The 16,492-nt window shown below is 47.0% G+C and overlaps 1 protein-coding gene across 1 annotated transcript in view; it reads left to right on the forward strand.

Annotated features, from left to right (window-relative positions):
- LOC119406383 (protein regulator of cytokinesis 1-like) overlaps positions 1-14,394 on the forward strand; it is a 35,754-nt gene extending 21,360 nt beyond the window's left edge. Inside the window, exons 6-8 of the mRNA XM_037673157.2 lie at positions 2,622-2,851; positions 10,893-11,036; positions 14,152-14,394. Of these exons, the coding sequence (XP_037529085.2) occupies positions 2,622-2,851; positions 10,893-11,036; positions 14,152-14,394 (617 nt within the window). The remainder of the gene's footprint in view (positions 1-2,621; positions 2,852-10,892; positions 11,037-14,151) is intronic.
- The last annotated feature ends 2,098 nt before the right edge of the window (positions 14,395-16,492 follow it).

Consider the following 16,492-nt stretch of genomic DNA (forward strand, 5'->3'; position numbering starts at 1 on the left):
TACCATGGTGCTTTACATTCGCTGTGCGGCTCCCATAACTTGCTGGAACACTGCAGGTTTGGTCATAGTAGGCCTCGGCGCCGCATCAGCCAGCACAACTTGCACAATCTAGCATGCTCTTGCATGTGATTCAGTCTGCAAGGGTACAGCGTGGTGTGCATGATCTTAATGATCAGTTTACTCGTTTCTACCCGTTGGATACCACGCGAAAAAAGAGGGGGAGGGGGCAATGCATTTATTACGCACATGTATGGTATACTAGAATTGGGTAGTGTGTCGTCTTCGCAGGAAACTAATGGGAGAACTGTGGTCACTTTTGCTATGTCGCCACCAGCAGGGCGCCACGATCGAACGGTGGGCCCGGAGCGCGAAATTTAAATCGGCATTACGAAAATTTCTGCCGTTCTTGAGTCAAATGGTCACGTAAGAAGATTGAAACTAAATATACTAATACAAGATTTAAACACGTAAACACGTTTGGATGCAATATTGCAATAAATAAAGATGCTTCTGCGCCTTCTGAGCTTGCACAATTCCTATCGCAGAGCAGCGTCCCGGATCGTCTGCATGCTTACCGTTTTGATTGCAAAAGGCATAAAAACGCACATCGCTGTTCATTCCATGCATACGTACGCCTGTCTAGCTATCACATTAATTTGAAGTTACGCGACGAAACACACGAGGAGGTCCGGAAGCATAACATTAACAGCGTCAGGTGAGTTGTACGACCAACCGTCACCTGCATCAACCAGGAGAGCAGTCGTAAGGTCTTGGACAGAAAAAAAAATATAACGCTCAATGACGAATGCTGCTCCATTTCTTTAGAGATTTTACTCCTCAAAGGGGCGCCAAAGGACAGAAATGCAGCTAAATGCACCGCGATCTATTCGGGGTGTTGCATTTATCCTATGTGAATAATACCGTAATTCCAACCGGTCTGCAAAAACTAGAATGCATCAGGCTTCCTCAAACACCGAGTCTGCGTTGCACACGAAAAAATTCGCTAACGCGTCACGAGAAACAGAGGGGAACAATCAACAAGTTTCCCACGTGCACCCACGACCAGCGCGGCAACTACCGACCTCGGAGGCTTTGTATCTCGGCTTATAAATTTATTCAGGAGGCGGGGACGGGTGGCGACGCAGTAGAACGGTGTGCTCTGGCGCCGAAGGCCGTCATCGCAAAAAGAGCCACGTTTTCGGCGCCAAACGGCACACTACCCCATTGCCGTATAAATTTCAGTACACCATAGTACAGGTGCCCCAAAAGTAAAACGGAGCACGCGAGCTGTGTCCAAACGGGGCGAAACAATATATCCAGGGACTTTAGGCGAAACTGCGTGCTAGCGCACTCTATCAAAAGATGTGCTGCAGCTAGCGAGAGTGCGGCTTACCGATCCCGATATTCGGATGCTCGCCTTATCGCCGGCTCGAGCGAAGCCGCGCTGCTACCATCACTTCTCGTGAGGGGCACTTTCAACCTTTATGCATTCGTTTGCCCGCGTCGTGACGAAATCTTAGGAGGCATTGCTCTTTTTGCATCGCCAAGAATGCCACCACTTTCGCTCAGATCAGTGATGGTAGCAACGCGGCTTCGCTCGAGCCGGCGATAAGGCGAGTCAGAATATCGGGATGGGTCAGCCGGATATGCCGACGCACTCTCGCTATCAGCAGCGCATCTTCTGATAGAGCGCGCTGGCATGCAGTTTCGAAGGCGACACTCTCCTCCACTCCGGCGATTTCCTCCTCTATATCCTCTCCCAAAAGGCCCAGCCTCCTCTCCCAACAGGCATCACCTCCTCAGTATCCTCGGTTAAAAGAAAGGCGGTAATTTCCAAAAAATATCAAGGGTCTTTAGTTTCGCCCCATTTGGCCACAGCTCGCGTGCTCCGTTTTACTTCTGGGGCACCTGTACATCAGCAAAAAAATTTCACTTGGAGGACAATAATGCATCTGTAATACTCTTCAAGGAAAAGGGAACAAATAGAATATAATTGCAAAGCATCAAAGTGGCTACCGCTTTTGTACAAAACCAGGGACAGTGATGAGCAAGTCACATTTTCGGAAAGGTGTGTGTGTGCGCGATATGGTCCGCCGCGGTGCTGTAGCAGTTGCGGTACTCGGCCGCTGACTCGAAGATCCCGGCCGCGGCGGTCGCATTTCGATGGAGGCCCATGTCAGTGCACGTAAAGAACACCGGACGGTCGAAATTTCTGGAGCCCTCTACTACGGCGGCCCTCATCATATGCCCCCTGACATATTCAATCGTCGTCATCATCAGCTAAAGCATCAACAAAGTGAGCAGCTGCGTAAGTTCGCGTGTTGCCGCACGGACGCGTAGTGGACCCTTCGCTGATTCAAAACGATGAATTATGGCGTATTGGGCACCTCGCAAGTGTACCAGCAGTGGACATTTTAGAGCAGTTTGAAGCGGCCAATGTTATGAGCACAGACATTCATTTCCTTGCGGCACTGTTGAGGTATCCACCGAGCACCGAAGCCAGGCTAGCAGTTGAGAAGGCGATGCGCACTGGGCCCGATTACGCTATCGCGTTCTACTCTTGAAGTCGAAGATCGAGCGTCCTCCAACTTTTTCGTTTACTTTAGCATTGTGCATTCCAGACATATCAGAGGAGCGACTGGAGCTGCTGGAGGAGCAGCTGAAAGCCTTGAAAAGGTTTTTCTCGGAGAACAAGGTGATCATAGCCAAAGCGGAGCGGCACGAAGCCTTGTGGTCAAGGTCGCTTGAGCTAGAGGAACTCGCAATGGATCCATCGCGCCTGACAAACCGAGGAGGGCGCCTCCTGCTCGAGGCCAAGGAGAGGCAGCGACTGAAGGTCGAGATACCCAGGGTAAGTGTCTGCTGCTGCAGAAATGTGTGTGCGTGTGTGTGGGCGTGCGTGTGCGTGCGTGCGTCCGTGCGTGTGTGTGTGTGTGTGTGTGTGTGTGTGTGTGTGTGTGTGTGTGTGTGTGTGTGTGCGTGCGTGCGTGCGTGCGTGCATGCGTGCGCGCGCGCGCGTCTGTGTGTCGGCATCGACTACCAGGCCTTGCAGGACAACGCGATTGCGGTAAACCAGGTCTGCCCTATCCTGCCGCTTTCAGAATGTTGGAACCGGTCGCAAGAACTTCTTCGCTGGTTTCTTATATCAAGAATGAGCTACTAGCATTGCTGCCAATCTGTTATCTAAAGGGGGAGGGGGGAGGGGGAAGCTGCTGTTTGAGACCGAACATTGCCAAAATTGTCATCTCATCGGCACAGCGACGCGGAGTGGGTACACCACACCACTGCAGACTCCATGCTGATAACCTTTATTCCAGCGAACATACAAGAACTTTTATACAAGAGCGCTGTAGTACCATCTGTAGCACTTGACCTGCATCACATCGGCAGTACCATCTGTTGCGAAGGCGCGATACTACAGATTGCCTTTTGGGAAATGTTATTTGTGGATTCGGCCATTACTGATGCATAACCGCATCAATTTTTACGCATCCTAGATCATTATTTTAGCCATAACAGCCTTTTCTATCGCATCGTCAAATGAGTCTTTTGTTCATTGCTGTTTTCTGTTTCTTTTTTTTTTTCGTAACCTTAGTCTTCTGACAAGCTTTTCTCATCTTCGGCACTCTGTTTCTTTCACTCTTGTCGCGCTTGAAAGCGCAGTGCTTAGTGAGAGCAGTAGGGTGCCAAATGTTGCTTTGGGAAGTGAGTGATTCCACTCCTGCGCCAAAGTGCGCCAAATGGAATTTACTTTGCCATCCTGATAATATCGACGGAAATTGCGCCAAACTGCGCCAGAGTCTCGGGTTTGGGGGCGTCTATCACCGGCAGTCGCACCGCCGGCGCATCAACATGTGCAGCTTGATCTTGGGGCAGCTAAAGTCACAACCACGGATCAAGAATTATTCCGCTGAATAAACAGCGCTGGCGCATGCGTCCCGAGCAAGCCACGGTGCCGACGCAGCTTCTGTTGTGCAAGTTGGCTCGACGGCAAGACGCGCTCTCACTCAGACTCGTGACGTCTAGGCCAATCGGTAGCGAGAAAGTGGCGGTGATTCATCAACGGACGTCGTCTGTTACAAAAGTGCTGCTTGTAGCTCGTTTCAAGTGTCGCACGGCAAGCAGTTAAAGCAATGTTCACTTATAACTACACGCGTACCGCGAAAATGTGTCACTCCTGTTTTGGCACATCGCGGAATGAAACCTGGGAACGCTAGCAATAGATATATTAAACAATATCGACAATATCGAATTTTCCGTGCTTTGCATCTATGGAAGAGCACTTGAACGGTGGGAACTTGTGCATACTTTTCCTCAAATATACTTTATCCATGGATCTTTATCCAGAAGAGCTTTTTCGCAATTCCTTCCACCACCACAACCGGGTTTGTTGCGGTTTTCGTGCTGTCAGTTCTCTAAACGCTAAGTAAGCGTTGAGAGCACAGCAAGTTTACGAGCCGTCTTCTGATGCCTCGAGATAGCGCGCGCGCTCCAGCTACGCAGCCGTTCGAGCGACGCAGCTCACTCTTCTCCCTTGGCGTCCCTTCATTCTCCTTACGAAAGACGGGCCGGGCGTTTCCTCTGTTTGATGAGTAATTCACGGCGGGCCTCGCACTCGGGTTGATGTCCCCGCATGCGCCTTCCGCTCGACGGGGATGGCCGGCCCGGCTCGTTTCATTTCCGCTTCAGCCGTGTTCGTCGCAGTGCTCGCGAGCGCTCGCGGGTAGAACATACGATGCGCGGGGTGATGTTATCAATTTGTACTTCATACGGAAAATGTCGGTGACGGCAAAACCCCGTCGAGTGTCCATGTAATTGCTATCGCAATAAGAAAAAAAATTGAGGGGCCATTCCACTCTGTGAAGTGGATGACGAGCGAAGCTATTTAGCGCACGACACAGAGGTGACATGGTGGAGGCCATTTAGATATGCAAGGCCAGGTTGTTAACGGCAAGGCTGTTAACGCTCAGTACGCAAGATTAATGCGAGAGCCTTAGATACCTCACCAAATGCGAAAATTGATCGTCGGCGGCATCAACACTAGTGATGTGAAAAATCATCACGTGGTGACGTCATAGATCGCCAAAACTTGTAACGTCATCATGACGTCATACACCATGACGTCACATGATGATGTCATCACATGACAGTCTCTTTGCACTGCCTCCGGGATCGGTGCGCCGATCATATCTGAGGTGCAGAAAGCTTGCAATGCCTCAGATCCTGGAGTCGGTGCAAAACCACGTTAGGTGCTAAAAGCTTTCAGAGGGGGGCGGGGGAGGATCAAAACATCGAGTGAGAAGTCCGCCGCGGTGGAGCAGTGGTTATGGTGCTCGGCTGCTGACCCGAAGCTTGGGGGTTCAATCCCGGCCATGGTGGTCGCATTTCGATGAAGACGAAATGCCAGAGGCCCGTGTACTGTGCATTGTCAGTGCGCGTTAAAGAATACCACATAGTCGAAATATCCGGAGCCCTCCACTACGACGTCTCTCATACGTATCGTGGTTTTGGGACTTAAAACCCCAGATATTACTATATGTAGTGAGAAGAAAAGCATGGCTGTTGCCGCTGGCGCAAATCCCGGGGAGAGGGGGGGGGGTCAGGTGGGTCCTGACTACCCTCATGTTCAGGCTAGGGGGAACACCCCTGGCAAGTGGCCCCCTTAAGATTTATCTTTCAAGCAATATATATTTGCAGTGCGTGACAGTTAAGTATAGCGTATTCAACTTCTTGTAATGCCTGTTTATTCTGTAGTGTGTACTTGTGTTCAATACGCCTCAGCTGTTTGAGCCTTGAAATCGCAACTGCCGCTCGACCGGCTCCAGAGAATAGTCAATGGAACAATGCAATTACACGAGCTGCAGGAACATGCTCGTCATGTAATCTTATTATTTAAAAAAATGATCTTACTTTTTATATAAATAAAAATAATACCTGTATTTATAAAAACAAAATGTTCCCCATGGCAAGATGTGTGTCCTTCCTTGAGATTTTTCTTGATTTATTCGAAGGCGAAAGCCAGTGGTGTAGTCTTAGGCAAATTCGTAAAACAACCCGAGCTTTCTTTTCTCTTTTACACTGCTTCCTAGAGGGCACTCGGCGGTTTTCGGCGTACACATTGTCCTAGCCATATACAGCTTTGCTGTACAAGGAAAACGAAGTTTGTTCTATCATGTAGTCCCTCGTTGAACGCACTTTCGGACACTTTCGAGGAAGCTCGACTCCAAGCGGATCTCCATCTTTCAGGAAACCCGGCGCATGCGCGAACGATTGTCTGGAAGTACTGCGAGAATGCTCATTCTATAGCACAGAGCCTCAGAAAGAGGGAAGGGAGTGTTGGAGGACGTTGGCTTTTTGAGGCCAGCTAAGTGGCGCCACGTTGCGCCCAGCGATACAATCGACCGAGAAGAAAGAGAACCTGGCTTTCGCCGTGGAGTCGTCTTAAGGGTATGTATTGGGGATAGCGGACTTGTCTTCTTCAAGGCTGGAAGTTTCAGCCTTGGAGAAGTCCACTAGTCGAAACGTCGGCTCGAGCACGCCTGTTTAGGGATTTTTTCATCGCATGTTTCCATCTTCCCCTTGCTCATACTGACCCTATTGTGGAGCGAAGCCCACGGTGTATCACTGCGCCTGGGAATGTCCACAACCACCGGGCTGCCGCCATATTCCTTCACCCTCACAATCCTCCTGGGAGACTGCGCTGACCAGCTCAGAGCCGCAGAAGCAGCGTCGGCTGATCTAGCGGGCACGTGGTGTGGCGCGAGCCAATGGGGCCCTGAACTAAGGGCTACACCCAACGAGGATAATCCTTGAGGCCTCCACAAATAAAAGTTTTCTCTCTCTCTCTCTCCCCTTGCTGCCGTTATTCAGCATTAAGGCACTGTTGTACGTCGTGGCATTTGTCTACCATGTCTTCTGATAACCATATAGATAACCTTATATAACCATATAGATGTATTTAGTGTTACTAAATGCGAAGCATTTCTTAGCGAACCCAAAGCACTTTCAGCGTTTTTATCTGCGCATCTATCTATCTAGCCGCCTACGTCTCGGTGCTCTCGTGATCGCCTTCTTAACTTAGTGCAGACCGAAATTGGCATGTGAGTTTAAGACTATTTGACGAATATGACTGTCTGGTGGTGACATGAATAACGTGAAAATCCTGTCGCGTACGTCGTCAAAGCCTTTCTCCCCGACACGTGTGGCACATACCCATTTACCACGGGCCGCGTTATGCGGGTATGGGTCACATGTGATTGACAGTTCATATCAACCCAGGAACAACGAGAACAGGCATCGGCAATTTAAATGCGAGAGCGTTAAGAAAAACCGACATCGGCAGAATTGACCCGACGAATGCAAACAATAAAAATTGGGATCCCAACAGGAATCGAACCCAAGCATTCTGCGTGGCAGTCGTGTATTCTGCCACAGAGCCACGCCACGTCTTGAAACTGCTTTGAAAAAAAAAAAAAAACATATGCTGACGTAATATCTGTGCAGCGTCAACTGTGGTTGCAGTGCTGGCTACCTAATTTTATAACAAAGCAATAAACATTACACATGTTATCCTATGATACAGTCGTCATGCCGGGTTACCGTCAGTTGGGGTTGCAGTGTTGGCTCCGCTTTTACAGCAGTCTAATAAACATTACATTTGTATTCCTATGATTCAGCAAGCTATATTCAAGCGTTGCTCGACCCCGGAGGAGTATACGCTAACGAAAGTTAGAATTCTGTTGACATTATCGCACCGTCGCATGCTCTTCGTGTCGACATCACAGACGTCTGTGCTCTAACGCGAGTGCCGATACTACGTCAAACCGTAAGTTACTATTTAAACGTCAGTCTAGACGGCGTGCCTTGTAAGCGAAGGATGCGCACACAACTACTACACTTACAAAAACACGTCGATCCACATTGTAACGCTTGGCTCAAAGCCAAGAAATGCAGCATAGACTCGCTGACTGCTTCGCATGAAACAGATTCCCACAAGGCGTGGGATCTGTCGAATTTTTCATGAAGTACAGTTTTGATTGATCGAGTGATTATTTTTGACACTAGCAAATAAGCAGAATATTGAAGAGGTTATTCCAGAACACTTATCTGCATGACGCCCTTATTTTTTCATTATCGAGTGAAATATAGAGTGCTCCTGAGATGATTTTCGCCCATGAGATTTGCAATGAATAAAAATATTTCTAGCTCTTATAAGAGGCCCATCATAATTATTCAGGTGCTTGAATGTAAATGAAACTTGCTTCTCCAGTGGACTCCAGGATGTAAAATTAGCTGCTCCAGAGTGCTCCCAGATGCGAAATTACCTGCTGCAAAGGGCTCCAAGATAGAAGTTCTCGCTGCTTCAAGTGCTCTAAAATAAAAATTTTGCTCTTCCAAAAATTGCTCCAAATCAGAAGTGCTTGGTAGCGTCACTGGGAAGTTAAACTTTTAGAAAAGGCGAACAAAGAGAAGTGCTTCTGTCATTCAAATGAACTTTCCCGCTTCATAATTTTTGTTTTGGGAAAGGTAGAACCATAAAATTATACTTGTTGTACGGCGTGCGCAGAATTCAATGACATTTAATTCGGGAAGATCTGTTCAGCCGCTTAAATAAAAATTTGACCAGATGTTTTCATTAACTAAGTTTATGATTAATGCCATAATTCACAAGAACCTGAGTCTGTGTTTGACATCGGCACATGAAAATCTATAATCACTGGAGTTTTAAATGCCAAGCATTTCTTAGCGAGGTTCTGCGACTTCGAGCTTATCTATCTTACTAGCCGCCTACGACTTTGTGCTCTCAGCAGTTTCGTTAAAGGTATGTATACCAAAATTTGTATGGAATAACATGACTGTATTACGAAAATAAATGACAGGTCATAACATGAAAATCATGGCATGCGTGTCATGAACGGCGTGATTTTCATGACATGGTCTCGGGACTCTCGCGGCCGTTGAATTAAATTCATAAATACCCAAATTGGTATGATGAGACATTTCTCTATGACGAACATAAATGACAAGTAGTAGCATGAAAATGACATGCATGCTATGTACATCACGATTTACATGCCATGCGCAAGGTGCACTCGCGGCCGGTTCGCTTGCTTGATATACACAAAGATTGGTATTGCCTAACGTGACTGCATGACGAACATAAATGCCAGGTGCTAACATGAAGCTGATGACATGCATGTCATGTGCGGCATGATTTACACTACACTGTCTTGGTGCGCTTCCGGCCGTTTTGTTTGCTGGATATTGTGGGGGTACTATCACCCCTTGTAAAGTCGTTTGCGCCTCATGGCGCACGCGCGTCTCGCGTATTAGCCCCAGTTAGTTTTAACATCCGTCGAACGGGAGGCGGCGCTGTGATCGCGCGGTGTAAGGTGGCGTGGTGGCGCCGCCCTGTCGGCGAGGATAGACCGGCGTACAGAAAACAGCAGCGAGTCTCTGGGGTTAGGTAGGGTGTGTGGATGGACGCCTCCCGCGGTGGGTCCGTGGGGGACGATACCGCGGCTCGTTTCCTGCGGATCCCTCGTGGTGAGTCGAACATCGGCGACGCCGCATTCGCGGTACATTGTGTGTGTTACGTTTTCTGTGTATTGTATTGGCATTGTATAAGGTTACTTAGCGTGTTACTAGTTGTGTATTAGATTCGGCAGGCGAGCTCGTCGCATGTAAAAGCAGCGTTTAATAAATGTACACATGTATACACGCGGTTGTTTCCCGACGGCGTGAACAGTCTCCGTGTGTTCAGAGAGCGGCGCTCCTCCTTTCAGACCCCCCGAATATATACCAATATTGGTATGGAATGACATGAGTGCGCGACGAACATAAATGTGAGGTCATGCGCTGTATAAGCATGATCTCTCATGACAGGAGAGTGTGTCTCTCCTGTCAGCAAAAATTTCCACATCGTTTCAGTGTAAATGAAGCGTTACACTGTCAGGAAACTTTTTCTTGCTCCTTTGTGTTCATCATTTCTGTACCGTATTTTCTTGCGCATACCGCCACTGTAAATACTCTGCTAAGCTAATTAGGGCGAAAAAAGTGGTGGTACTTCTCACGTGATTACAGAATCTCTGCTCCCAGTACATGGGCGAAAGCAGGGAAAGCATGCTGTTTGTGGTGGCTAGTCGAGGCATGTAGGGAGGAGTGGCGGGGGTGTGCTTCTGCTGACAGCGATTGATAACATCACGTAGTAGAGGTAAAATGTAGTCAAGCAGGCACCAAAAGCGTAATGAAACAACCGAGAAAATTCTTTATTGAGCGAACTTTTGTCCACAAGAAGAAAAGTCAAAAGGGGAATGACACGGCCGCGGATAGCCAGCCGAAAGGAAACGCCACCCGGCAACCCTGGTTGAATCCTATGCCAAACGAAATCGGCTCGCACACCCTCCTCACCCACTATGCTTAAAATCGGCGCCTGCGCAGAACTTATTCCAGTGTGCCCCGTTTATTTGAAAGAAGCGTTGCCCTAAAACCAAAGGATTCATTATCAATACAAGCAAGCCTGCGGCGAAGATAGCCGGTTCGTAGCAGCACGCGTGGCAATATTCAGTGTGACAAATTAAGTTAACACAATTATATATTTCAATAATGAACATACTTGAAAAATTATTTCAGACGCTCATTATATGATGCTTTACAAGTTCCAGCACATAAACTCGATTTGCGAATGAGCACCAGTGAGGGGCCCTTCGAAATGGCAACGTTACCTTGTCGGTGCTACACTTGCAACGTTGATTTTATGCTTTAAAGTCTACTGTTATTTTTTTGTGCCGCTGCTTGTGAAACATGACCAATGTTTTAGCCTGTGCTAGACACTTGACTCAGACATTTTTTTGTTCTGACATGCTGAGCTGTGTTGACATTTTCGTTTTCAGTTGCGAAAAGAAATCGCGACATTCATCACGACATACACGGGGACCAACCCGATGTTCGCCCTGTGGGGAAAAAACTTTCTCGAGCATCTAGATGCTCAACAGCAAGCTCACGCACAGCGACAAGAACGTCGGCGCATTGAAAGGGTAAGGACGATTGCAACATTTCTCTTTAAAGGGAGATGCTATTCAGGGAAACAGAAAAATTTTCAAAAAAATCGGTTTTCTGAAAGATTTTTTTTTCAGTTTTCAAGGTTCATAAAAGCGAGTTCAAGAATATTACACTTGTACTACGTATTTGTCAAGTTCTTTGGTGTTAAATTCAGTTTTATGGCGACTTTCGCTCGCCAAACCACCTGTCATATTCAACAGCGCACAACAGCACATGCTAAGTAGCACGGCCATTTTGCTCTCATTTGAAAGGCACACTTTTCTATTAGCTGTCCTTTGCTGGAAGAACTCTTTTTGTCCAGTAACGGTGGAACCATCGCAATTTTAAGTAAAAATCTATTTGCGCAGTATCGGTGGATTTCCATTACGTGGGGTAAATTCTTCCTTGTGTCTTTGATGCTTAAGGATCGACCTGCTAGTCGGTGGCGCATTGTCCGCCATTTTGCGAAGATGCCTAACCGACGACGGTGCGATGGCAGGCAGTCGTCGGAGGTTAAGAACAGCGCATGCATTTGGGAGGAAAATATATCGGTGGCTGCAAGCACGCAGCGTATCACCGGCGAGACCACAGTGAAAAGGAAGTCATCACTGTTCTCCCTAATATGCTATGTTCTTGGTGGCTTCTAGGGTTGTAACAACCCATGCCTCTTCCTGCTTAAGAATGCTCACCATGTTCCTAAGCTTCTTTTCTCATTCTCTCAAAACCACATTTTTCGTGACGTCATAGGCTCTTGCCCACAATGTTTTGATGTAGTGGTTGGACTTAAAAATATTCTTGTGGTATTTGAAAGATTATGCATTGGAAAGCGCTAGAAAACAAAGAAATGTAATTTTTATTTACAAGTATGACTTAACAATAAAATGAGCAAGTTTCTGACTAATTAGTATACCTGTTGAGGCCGTAACTTTTGAATAGAGTAAGCTAGAAATGCTATGCTTTTTTGTACTATCTGGACGTTATAGGATGCTGCAATATTAAATCCGTATGTGTTTTGTGCGAAAACTGTTAAAAGGCTGGGCAGATTTAAGTTTATTGAACAGTAAATATATTAAAATCTATACATTTAACGAAAAAAGAAAACACGGTTGATCCCTCCGTCATAGGAATCGGTATAACACGAAAGCAAACCGTGTCCTTGCAGGAGTAGTTGAATGTTTACTGTACATTGGTATAAGGGAGCTTGCACAATGTATGGTGTTTGGCAGCTATAGCACCGTTTAACGTGGATGCAGCCGCGTTGACGCTTGGTGGTACATTTCCATCCCGATGACTAACGTCCATCATCAGTGATTAAACAAACCCTTGTTGTAGCTGTATTAGTTAACGGTGAGAGCGTAATCAGAGTAAGCGGTGGGACAGCCAGAAGAGCGTCGCTCATTCGACGAAGAACTTGAGCTAAGGTCGCCATTCCGCGGCATGTTAGTTATTGAACACCACGGTCGGACTATACGGAAACGCAACGCGCGTCGTGCACCCCGGCCGCGATTTTTCTCGGGGCGAGCGTAAGCGGGGAACGAGGTACTGCAAATCCTCTTTGGGTGTTGCAGGCGAGCGAGGCAGGCGCGCATCGCACAGCTATTTCTGGTATCGATGGACGCTAGGAGCGAGGCCGACGCTTGGGCTAAGACCGCCACCTCGCGGTATGTTAAGACGTTGACAAAATTGCACTTCTCCTCTTGTAAACGCGCCGAAGGGGGCGGACGCGTAGCAACTACGCGTTGCAGGAGCTAATCGCGGAGGCCACGGTCGTGATGCATTACTTCACTTTGCCGCTCCCAGAGGGCGACACCACCCCGCCGACCAAGAGCACTGTGAGAGAAAAGTGTGAGATATAAAAGCCGCGTTTGTAAAGTCTCCTAAGTACGTGACCGTGGCGCAGTGGATAGCGTGCCCGGCATCTGCTGTCGCGGATCGAGAAGTCGTGGGTTCGACTCCTGTTGACGGAACTTTTTCTCTTTGCCATCTGATCGTGTTCATTTTTTGACGTCATTTCCGTGACTGAAATACGTCACTAAAGTCTTGGTGGACCCCGGCATAAAACACTTTCGTGTTAAAAAAAAGTAATATGTTTTCAGTGGTCAGAAATACATACTGTGTGAAAATTTCACGTATAAATACACTACTAAATTAAGACAGAGCCATTTTCTGACCAGCGACTTTTTTTCTCTCTACCTGTAATGCTGCGCACGTAGTCTCGCGAACCTTGCTCCACACATTTCGCATTAATGTTTACGATGCAAGAAGCTTTGTACTGTACTAAGGTGTGCACTTGTTGTAGCAAACAGCCTGTTATAATGCGGGGTTCACAGTAATGCCATTACAAGTCTTTCTCTGGACCACACAAAAAGCTCGTAGTAAAATGTGAGCACCGTAAACTTGAAACAAAATTTATGGCCAGAAGTTTGGCGAGACAAATTTGCAAGAAATTTTAGCGTCATCTATAAACTAGTATTCTGCAGAGCCCGTAAACCAAATCGTCCCCAAAAAAGGTAAACGAGGAAAGATACTGCAGTGCAGGTCTCGGTTGATATTTTATTTCATGTGACGGGCATCTCGATATTTTATTGCATTTACCTTCAAACTCACTGTGCATTACAGTGCAGATACTAGTGGAACTGTTTCAACAATATTTGCAATATACTGCAAACACTAGCATATTGTTAATGCACTTGGAAAGGTAGATATAGTGGCGTATCGAATTTCTCTTAGAACTCCTCATAGAGATAGATGTATTTGAATGTTGCATGCGTGGCTGTAGAGCATTAACCCAGGCTGTCACACGGTATCCTCGTTCGTACGTTTCAAGGTTTGCGCGGAATGTATCTCAGTAAAGCTCAATAATGGGGATCACAAAGCAACTAATTTGACGAAGTGATTTTAGCTCTGCCTCTGTCATAACGAGGTTTGAGTGCAGCAAAACTTCGATTTGTCTTCAATTTCCTTCTCGACATAGTGTAGCATCTGAACAGCATTTGCGCTTGTTTTTTTTTTTTTTTCGCCTGCAAGCGACAAGCCTGCTCTTGGCGCATTGCAATCGTGATGCCACTGCGCTGTTACAGAGTCAAATGTGCTCGTTCGCTCTACGTTCAGGAGAGCCGCTGCAGTGCTACACCATCGGCACTGGGCAACAAGCTGGAGCACTGTGGCGCATCCTACCGCTGTGCCTCCAAGATGTCCCGGCCTGGGACAGGCAATGAAACTCCCGCCTCCAGTAGCAGGCGCGTGGGCACGCCAGTAGGAAAGAGCAACCTGGCGGCTCGTGGTGGCACGCCAGTCGGCGCAGCTGTGAGGAGCATCCGGCGGCGCTCGTTAAAGGCACAGGTGTTGTCATAGTACTTTAAGTGCCACATTTAATAGAGGTGTGCAAATATTTAATTTGAATGGTGCAGTATTCGATTAGGATCGAAACTCTTACTATTCGAACTATTCAACACATCAAAATATCAATACATAATTACATGTTTTTAGAGCGCACAACTGTCAAACGTTTTTTTTTTTTTTTAAAGCAAGGGTGCCATTATATAAATTGTCTTATCAACCATGGTGGCAAATAACATATTTGCCCTTTTTTTAGCTGCTGTAGTTCCACAACGGCCCCATTGAGCGCCGCTGCCATCTTGGTCTCCTTCGAAAGCTCATTGCTCGGTGTTCTTTTTTAAAGGTAAAAGTATAAGTAAAGCGCAGATGAAGAGTCGCAAAGTGTGCATGCGCTTTTTTTTTTCAATCATGTTTTCATTGCGCACTAACCTTTTTTAAATGTGGATTGCCAACGTTGCTAGACTGCCTTGTTGGGAAATATTATGTCCGTTTTCAGGTTTGCCGCCTTGGCTAGCCCCATTACACCGAAAAAAGTGCACAAAAGGCAAAAGCTTCTTCTGGGTTATCCAAATATCAACAATTGCAATGAACGTCGTGCCAATCAATTGTCATTGCTCCTCCTAATTGAGATAGCATGCTTAAAGGACTAAACTTTGGCAAGATACGCACAACAGCATCAGTGTATCTAGTGAGACGCTGTTTTCGTTGTCTGGAGGAATGGTGACATGCACAAAGGTGTCGATGCTTCTCGAACATTCCAAGCAGCTATCCTTCCTTCGTGAAAGCATTAAATAATCGCAGATGAGTTTATGTCCAGCAATAGTGTTGTACAGTGTAGTGGCGTAGGCAGAAATTTTTTTCGGGGGGGGGGGGGGGGCACGCCCTTCATCTGACGTGGGTTCCGGGCAGGTAAGTGTGGTCGAGTGTCATTTCGTGCTCTGCAACACATGGCAGGAAACAATTTCGAGTGGGAGGAGGGGGGGCACGGGCCCGGTGTGCCCCCCCCCCCTGGCTACGCCACTGGTACAGTGCACACTTTTCCTGTACATTATTTGCTGTAAAAGAAGCTATTCATATTCAAAAGTATTAGATTCCATTCGGACTACGCTGTCTTTATTCGAATTCGCTTCGAAGTTAGAAATTCGATATTCGGACATCCCCTACTATTTACAGGTTGTGATGTGAAAGGCGCGCTTTCAGTCCTTTCAATTAGGAACAAATAAATCTACAAATCTAGGGCGAAGCACTAAGGCAGAGGAAAGCATTACCTTTATGTATGAATAGTCACGGCCAAAAAATCCTCTCTTTGAGGAGAGGTTGAATGCTCGGGGAATTTTTCCTTGTCACTTTAGGCTACCCAGATGGCATGTTTGTTTCCGTTCAGTTTATTAAATTTAGAACACTTCTTAAACCCTAATACTGAAAAGAACACGCGAATGCCATCTCCTAGTCAAAGTCTTCACGCCACACCAATGAAACTACAAGCACAACGGGCACCTGCTGGAGCAATGTCTAAAACGGTTTTGACTGGCGATGGATTCAACCTTGGATGTGCGTGTTGCCAACATGTAAAATGAAACCTCTGAAAATGGAGAGTTGTAGTCAAGTTGTGCATTGCGGTATGCTTTGGCTAGTATTAAATTGTAACAAGAGTGTCATTTCAGGAAAAGAAAATCGGGCGGAGGGGGGGATTCCTCTCATTACAATCAATTAAATGTAGTGCTTACAGGAACAGTGTTTGTTTACACACTTAAAGCCTCGGTAATACGAGCGTTATTCAGTCCCATCAGGTGTCCGCATCATTCAGCGACAGCTCTGCTTTATTCTGGCATTTTTGCGTCCCTGGCAATCGCATCATAGTTTTGGGACGTGAAACTCCTACACTTATATTATTGAGGCATGTTTGGCGGCCCCAGTTAATTAATAACCCTCTGGGTACTCGGTGTGCTGAATATTCCAAAAGCAAAACTGGCACTTGCGTGCATCAAAAATGCCGTTTGGCAAAGCCGACATCACCGAAGGCATCGGCTAAAACCATGCTGGCAAGAAAGGCTTGCCGGGACCACGGTGCTAGATGACGGGCACTTTGTGTACCACCAACCATGACCCCCTT

The sequence above is a fragment of the Rhipicephalus sanguineus genome, chromosome 1, assembly GCF_013339695.2.
Source record: "Rhipicephalus sanguineus isolate Rsan-2018 chromosome 1, BIME_Rsan_1.4, whole genome shotgun sequence".
NCBI classification, from domain to species: domain Eukaryota; kingdom Metazoa; phylum Arthropoda; class Arachnida; order Ixodida; family Ixodidae; genus Rhipicephalus; species Rhipicephalus sanguineus.